Here is a 7,500-nt window from a genome sequence, read left to right as displayed (position 1 = left end):
GATCACTGCGATATCCCAGCAGGAGTCCGTCCAATCCCTTTATAGACCGGAATCTGCTTAACGAAGCCACGAGCCGCGATTATTCAATAAGGCCATATGAGTCCAGTCAAGACGCTTGCCTTGGCAGTTATAGTGCATACAGTGAGTGCATGTGTTCAAGTCTGTCTCGTAGAATCACATGTTCGTTAGATCAGCATCGGTTTGATTCGGAGGCTACATAGATAGATATATATATATAAAGGTGTTTCATGCGTTTCACTCCTGATTACAAAAACTCTAGCGTACAATCACATCTACATGATGTTCTAGGACAGACTGGTGTGTTTATTTACTTTTAAACGTTTCTAAGTTTTGCAGGTGCTGCTACGATAAAAACAAATAGTGCACAATCATGTGTTCAGTAGTGAATTCTTGTGTTCAAATCATATCGCTTGTCATTCTTGACCTAAAGCTCCCTAACTGTGTAAACGACGGTGAGTGATCTACAGTATCAGTGACACTGTGCAGAAAGTGACATTGTGAGGCTTTGCATTATATTCGGTGTATTAAGGTGCGCTGCGTGAAACCTGACGTGTGTGTGAAGCCTCCGCTCGGCTGACGTCACGGAAGGCACTCGAGATGGGATTGGCTCTTCGACCAGATTCACTTGTGTAATTGCACGGCGACCCACGATGTCCGGTTACTGAGGGACGAGCACGCCACAGGGTCACAGGACTACCAGACACCAGCCACCGGGCCCTCACATGTAGGACAGGCGCTTGGCTGTGAGGAACTCCTCCAGATGGACCGAGCCGCCGCCCAGGAGCCCGAACGCTGGGAACATGGTTCCGGAGCAGTCCACCGCCCGCTCGTACACGCAGCGCATGCTGTCGGCGTCGTAGAAGAACACGCGCCCGGCCTCGTAGTCCAGCAGGACCCCGATGCGGTGCGGTGCGGGCAGAACCCGGCCCGCGTCCCCGGCGCCGAGCGAGGCCTTGGGGATGAAGAGGCGACCCATGCCCACCGTCAGCAGGGTGAAGGGCTGAGACACCTCGAAGCACGCGTCCTCGCTGCCGCTGTCGTGCCCGCTGTCGTGATCATACCTGTGGGACACACTTCACAAACTCAGCCTGACATCCTGGAGGAACATCAACCAGAAACCGCTTTGGTTATTCAACAAACACACAATGAATGTAAAACCCCAAACAGACAGTGTGTAAAGGCCCGTTCGCACCAGGAACGATAACTTCATCAGCGGCACGTTTTGTCGTCTGTCGCTTTAAAAGCAGGATGATTCTGATTGGCTGTCAATGTTTTTATCGTTCATCAGCTGGAGAAACTGGACTAGCTGTTCTCAACTATCTAAACCTGATAGTTATTAGGCATGGGAATTTATAAGATTTGATCAATATCAATGCCACTGACCATTCTGCTTATCGATCCGATTCTTTAACGATTCTCTTATCGATTCCTGATAGCAGTGTGTGGAGAACAGTCTCATGCTTTTTCAGCAAAAAAACAACTGGTTTTATTTGTTTTAAAGCTTACACTTGAGAAAGCAAACTGTACTTTTGATGTAATTTATGTAATAAATGGACCCTTATTCAGGGTTTCTGCAGGGTTTAGTCTGTCTTATTTAAGACTTTTTAAAACCTTTTTATGACCATTATGATTTAAATTTATGACCTACACGAATTACTAAAAATAACTTTTATATTAGTCGATATAGATAATTATCACGATAAATGTCAAATCTTTATTTCTTTAAAGTTTTAAGGCAGATTTTTGCTCCTAAGTGAAAGTTGTAGAGCGTTAATTGTGGTTTTAAACTACTCGTTATTGTCAGAACATATCATGACAAACACTTGCCAAACAGGGGAACATTCACAAATCTGAGGTAGAACATTCAAACATTTGACATTAGGTCCTTAACAAATTAAATATCTTTATTGGAAAACTAATTTCTTAGTTTCTGCATGTGCTAATGGGGGTCAAGTCTTGAAACAGGGTCAAGTATGAAAAACAGTAGCCTAAATACATTATTAAATACTGTAATTATATTCCATTAGTCCTTTAATACATTGTCTACAATAATAATATAAAAAAATTCAATATGTATATCCCACATGGTGCAGTTAATATTAATAGGCTAACGTTACAGTAAATCCGTGGTGCATGATGGGAATGTGTAGACGGAAAAGCTTTAGACTGTATCGCTGCCTCAGTGTTTCTCCTGTTCGTCAGCGCCGCTTCATCTGCCTTTACACTGGTGTAAATCACTGAGACGTGTGTTCTTCACTGAACTCAAGCGTTTCTCTCTGGATCTCGTGACTGAGAGCGATCAGAGTAAACGCATCAGCTCTAGTGAGCTCGCGCTGCGCTGCTGTTTGGACTTTGCGCCGAGCGGATAAACGGTCCGTGTGGCGCGCGGTTCAAATTAGTTTTTTCGTTCCGCTTTAGACGCATTTAACATTATGCCGCCAGCGCATTTTCGGGGGGAAAATGCAATGGTAGAACCAATGAATGAACGAGCATATGAATTTAAGACGTGGCTAAATGTAATTTATGACCTTGTACGGAAAATCCGGACGTTTTTGACTTTTTATGGCCTAAAATTCTTATTATTAAATTTAAGACATTTTATGACTCCGCGGGAACCCTGTTATTGTAAAGTGTTGCCGATCAGTTATTCACCGATCCAGACGTCTCGTGAGTTCAGTGTTGGAAAGATCAGTTGTTTTAACCATTCATTAAAGTGAATCGGTTCAAAGGAGTCATTAGTTTGCGAATTGCACGTGTCATTATTGGACGTGTACGCGTTGTGTGATTATCCAGGCAGTTTAGGACATCCCACAAGATGTGTCAACACAGAAAACATTTCATCACTGGATACGTTTTTTCATTTATTTAAAGTGTGATTTATGTTTATGTGGTTTATAATGTGCAGAACGCTTTTCAGATAAATTTTATATTTTAGCATAATTCACACCCAGCGATAATTCAGGGGGAAATTATTATGTGTTGGGTTGATGATGATGTGTCTCGTTGGGTTAGGGTTATGTGTTGGGTTGATGATGTGTTGGGTTAGGGTTATGTGTTGGGTTGATGATGTGTTGGGTTAGGGTTATGTGTTGGGTTGATGATGTGTCTCGTTGGGTTAGGGTTATGTGTTGGGGTTATGTGTTGGGTTAGGGTTATGAGTTGGGTTGATGATGATGTGTCTCGTTGGGTTGGGGTTATGTGTTGGGGTTATGTGTTGGGTTAGGGTTATGTGTTGGGTTGATGATGATGTGTCTCGTTGGGTTAGGGTTATGTGTTGGGTTGATGATGTGTTGGGTTAGGGTTATGTGTTGGGTTGATGATGTGTTGGGTTAGGGTTATGTGTTGGGTTGATGATGTGTCTCGTTGGGTTAGGGTTATGTGTTGGGGTTATGTGTTGGTTAGGGTTATGTGTTGGGTTGATGATGATGTGTCTCGTTGGGTTGGGGTTATGTGTTGGGTTGATGATGATGTGTCTCGTTGGGTTAGGGTTATGTGTTGGGTTTATGATGTGTTGGGTTAGGGTTATGTGTTGGGTTGATGATGTGTTGGGTTAGGGTTATGTGTTGGGTTGATGATGTGTCTCGTTGGGTTAGGGTTATGTGTTGGGTTTGGGTTATGTGTTGGGTTGATGATGATGCGTCTCGTTGGGTTGGGGTTATGTGTTGACTTGATGATGATGTGTCTCGTTGGGTTAGGGTTATGTGTTGGGTTGATGATGTGTTGGGTTGGGGTTATGTGTTGGGTTGATGATGTGTCTCGTTGGGTTGGGGTTATGTGTTGGGTTAGGGTTATGTGTTGGGTTGATGATGATGTGTCTCGTTGGGATGGGGTTATGTGTTGGGTTAGGGTTATGTGTTGGGTTGATGATGATGTGTCTCGTTGGGTTGGGGTTATGTGTTGGGTTAGGGTTATGTGTTGATGATGAGGTGTCTCGTTGGGTTGGGGTTATATGTTGGGTTGATGATGATGTGTCTCGTTGGGTTGGGGTTATGTGTTGGGTTAGGGTTATGTGTTGGGTTGATGATGGTGTCTCGTTGGGTTGGGGTTATGTGTTGGGTTAGGGTTATGTGTTGGGTTGATGACGTGTCTCGTTGGGTTAGGGTTATGTGTTGGGGTTATGTGTTGGGTTTGATGATGAGGTGTCTTGTTGGGTTAGGGTTATGTGTTGGGTTGATGATGCGTCTCGTTGGGTTAGGGTTATGTGTTGGGTTTGATGATGAGGTGTCTTGTTGGGTTAGGGTTATGTGTTGAGTTGATGTCTCGTTGGGTTAGGGTTATGTGTTGGGGTTATGTGTTGGGTTTGATGATGAGGTGTCTTGTTGGGTTATGGTTATGGGTTGGGGTTATGTGTTGGGTTGATGATGATGTGTCTCGTTGGGTTAGGGTTATGTGTTGGGTTGATGTCTCGTTGGGTTAGGGTTATGTGTTGGGTTGATGTCTCGTTGGGTTAGGGTTATGTGTTGGGTTGATGTGTCTCATTGGGTTAGGGTTATGTGTTGGGGTTATGTGTTGGGTTTGATGATGAGGTGTCTTGTTGGGTTATGGTTATGGGTTATGGTTATGTGTTGGGTTGATGATGTGTCTTGTTGGGTTGGGGTTATGTGTTGGGTTGATGATGTGGTGTCTCGTTCGGTTGGGGTTATGTGTTGGGTTGGGGTTATGTGTTGGGTTGGGGTTATGTGTTGGGGTTATGTGTTGGGTTGATGATGATGTGTCTTGTTGGGTTAGGGTTATGTGTTGGGTTGGGGTTATGTGTTGGGGTTATGTGTTGGGTTGATGATGATGTGTCTTGTTGGGTTAGGGTTATGTGTTGGGTTGGGGTTATGTGTTGGGTTGATGATGTGTCTTGTTGGGTTGGGGTTATGTGTTGGGTTGGGGTTATGTGTTGGGTTGATGATGTGTCTTGTTGGGTTAGGGTTATGTGTTGGGTTGATGTGTCTTGTTGGGTTAGGGTCATGTGTTGGGTTGGGGTTATGTGTTGGGTTGATGATGTGTCTTGTTGGGTTGGGGTTATGGGTTGGGTTGATGATGTGTCTTGTTGGGTTAGGGTCATGGGTTGGGGTTATGTGTTGGGTTAGGGTTATGTGTTGGGTTGATGATGTGTCTTGTTGGGTTGGGGTTATGTGTTGGGTTGATGATGATGTGTCTTGTTGGGTTGGGGTTATGTGTTGGGTTGGGGTTATGTGTTGGGTTGGGGTTATGTGTTGGGTTGGGGTTATGTGTTGGGTTGGGGTTATGTGTTGGGTTGGGGTTATGTGTTGGGTTGGGGTTATGTGTTGGGTTGGGGTTATGTGTTGGGTTGATGATTAGGTGTCTCGTTGGGTTGGGGTTATGTGTTGGGTTGGGGTTATGTGTTGGGTTGGGGTTATGTGTTGGGTTGATGATGATGTGTCTTGTTGGGTTAGGGTTATGTGTTGGGTTTATGTGTTGGGTTAGGGTTATGTGTTGGGTTGGGGTTATGTGTTGGGTTGATGATGAGTCTTGTTGGGTTAGGGTTATGTGTTGGTTAGGGTTATGTGTTGGGTTAGGGTTATGTGTTGGGTTAGGGTTATGTGTTGATGATGAGGTGTCTCATTGGGTTAGGGTTATGTGTTGGGTTGATGATGTGTCTTGTTGGGTTAGGGTTATGTGTTGGGTTGGGGTTATGTGTTGGGTTAGGGTTATGTGTTGATGATGAGGTGTCTCATTGGGTTAGGGTTATGTGTTGAGTTAGGGTTATGTGTTGGGTTAGGGTTATGTGTTGATGATGAGGTGTCTCATTGGGTTAGGGTTATGTGTTGGGTTGATGATGTGTCTTGTTGGGTTGGGGTTATGTGTTGGGTTGATGATGTGGTGTCTCGTTCGGTTGGGGTTATGTGTTGGGTTGGGGTTATGTGTTGGGTTGGGGTTATGTGTTGGGGTTATGTGTTGGGTTGATGATGATGTGTCTTGTTGGGTTAGGGTTATGTGTTGGGTTGGGGTTATGTGTTGGGTTAGGGTTATGTGTTGGGTTGATGATGTGTCTTGTTGGGTTGGGGTTATGTGTTGGGTTGGGGTTATGTGTTGGGTTGATGTGTCTTGTTGGGTTAGGGTTATGTGTTGGGTTGATGTGTCTTGTTGGGTTAGGGTCATGTGTTGGGTTGGGGTTATGTGTTGGGTTGATGATGTGTCTTGTTGGGTTGGGGTTATGTGTTGGGTTGATGATGTGTCTTGTTGGGTTAGGGTCATGGGTTGGGGTTATGTGTTGGGTTAGGGTTATGTGTTGGGTTGATGATGTGTCTTGTTGGGTTGGGGTTATGTGTTGGGTTGGGGTTATGTGTTGGGTTGATGAAGAGGTGTCTCGTTGGGTTAGGGTGAGGCTCACCGCGGGCTGCTGGAGTCTCGAGGGTTGTGGAACCACTCGGAGAGTTTGCAGTCGGACGCCACTCCCACCTTCACCATGTAGGAGTCGGGATCCACACGGAAAGCCCAGTAGTGGCGTCCCTGAGAGATGCCCGTGTCCCCGATGATGTAGTCCAGGCATATATAGCTCCCGGTCTGGACCCGCTCTGCAGACAAGAGGAAACTCAGGCCCGCCACGCTCTCCACCGAGTCCCGGCGCTTGCTCAGCGTGAGCCGCTCCGCACTGAAGCCACACTTCTCATTAAACAGGAACCCGAACACTGAAGAGCACACAAACACACACAATGATCTCAATCAATGGCTATTAGACTAAAGGCCATTGCACACTGAGTCCGAAATTCGCATCCGAAATTTTCGCACGTTAAAAAATAAATATGACCTCACGTTATGTCAGTCACACTTGCACACTGCCTCCGAAACTTTCGTCCGTCATAAAAAAATAAAATAAAAACGGGTTCGATTTTCTGCATTTTTCGCATCCGTAACAAGCAGTTTGAATGGTGTTTGAATGGTGCTTTGACAATTCAGAGCCATCGAATCACGGATACGGAAAAACGGACTCAGTGTGCAATGGCCTTAAGGCCGTGTCCACCGAAGCGTTTGTAGCCAGCTGAAAACGCAGAGCTGTGCGCTTGAGCAGAATATCCAGAATACAGAATATCCATTGGTCGGTGTGGTCTTAGTCCCGCCCCTCCTCCACTGTGATTGGACGATTGGGTAAAAAGTGACAATGAGGAGCGCTGCGTTTTACCCAAAGTTGAACATTCTCCAACTCTCAGCGACCTGTAACGCTCAGCGCCTCGTTATGCTCATGGAGTTTTAAAAACACGGCCCTCCCATTGAAAACAATTGAAAACGACGCTTTGGTGGACACACGGCATAATTAGCCTTTCATACACAGATTTAAATCAGCATCAGTAGGGTGAAGGAATCATATTAATCACATCCACCAGGGATGGACGTGTTTTTCCCCAGACCAGTTCAGCACAAACCCGACCTACCGCCGGTGCTAAGGTTGTGTTGGTCATGTCAATCACAGGAAATGCTAACCCTGACCTTAACACAAGTGTAGCCTTAGCATCACATCCTGACAGATAC

The 7,500-nt window shown here is 45.4% G+C and overlaps 1 protein-coding gene across 6 annotated transcripts in view; it reads right to left on the bottom strand.

The window, feature by feature from the left end:
* Positions 1 to 7,500, bottom strand: part of trim36 (tripartite motif containing 36) — a 46,253-nt gene that overhangs the window by 808 nt on the left and 37,945 nt on the right. For all 6 annotated transcript variants that reach the window (XM_079636830.1, XM_079636829.1, XM_079636828.1 and 3 more), the window contains 2 exons: positions 6,365 to 6,662; positions 1 to 1,082 (listed from right to left, as the gene is read on the bottom strand). The exon at positions 1 to 1,082 is cut by the window's left edge and continues 808 nt beyond it. In XM_079636830.1, the coding sequence (XP_079492956.1) occupies positions 740 to 1,082; positions 6,365 to 6,662 (641 nt within the window). In that variant the 3' untranslated portion in view covers positions 1 to 739. The remainder of the gene's footprint in view (positions 1,083 to 6,364; positions 6,663 to 7,500) is intronic.

The sequence above is a fragment of the Phoxinus phoxinus genome, assembly GCF_949152265.1.
Source record: "Phoxinus phoxinus genome assembly, chromosome: 15".
Taxonomy (NCBI): domain Eukaryota; kingdom Metazoa; phylum Chordata; class Actinopteri; order Cypriniformes; family Leuciscidae; genus Phoxinus; species Phoxinus phoxinus.
This window is presented reverse-complemented; position numbering and strand designations above follow the sequence as displayed.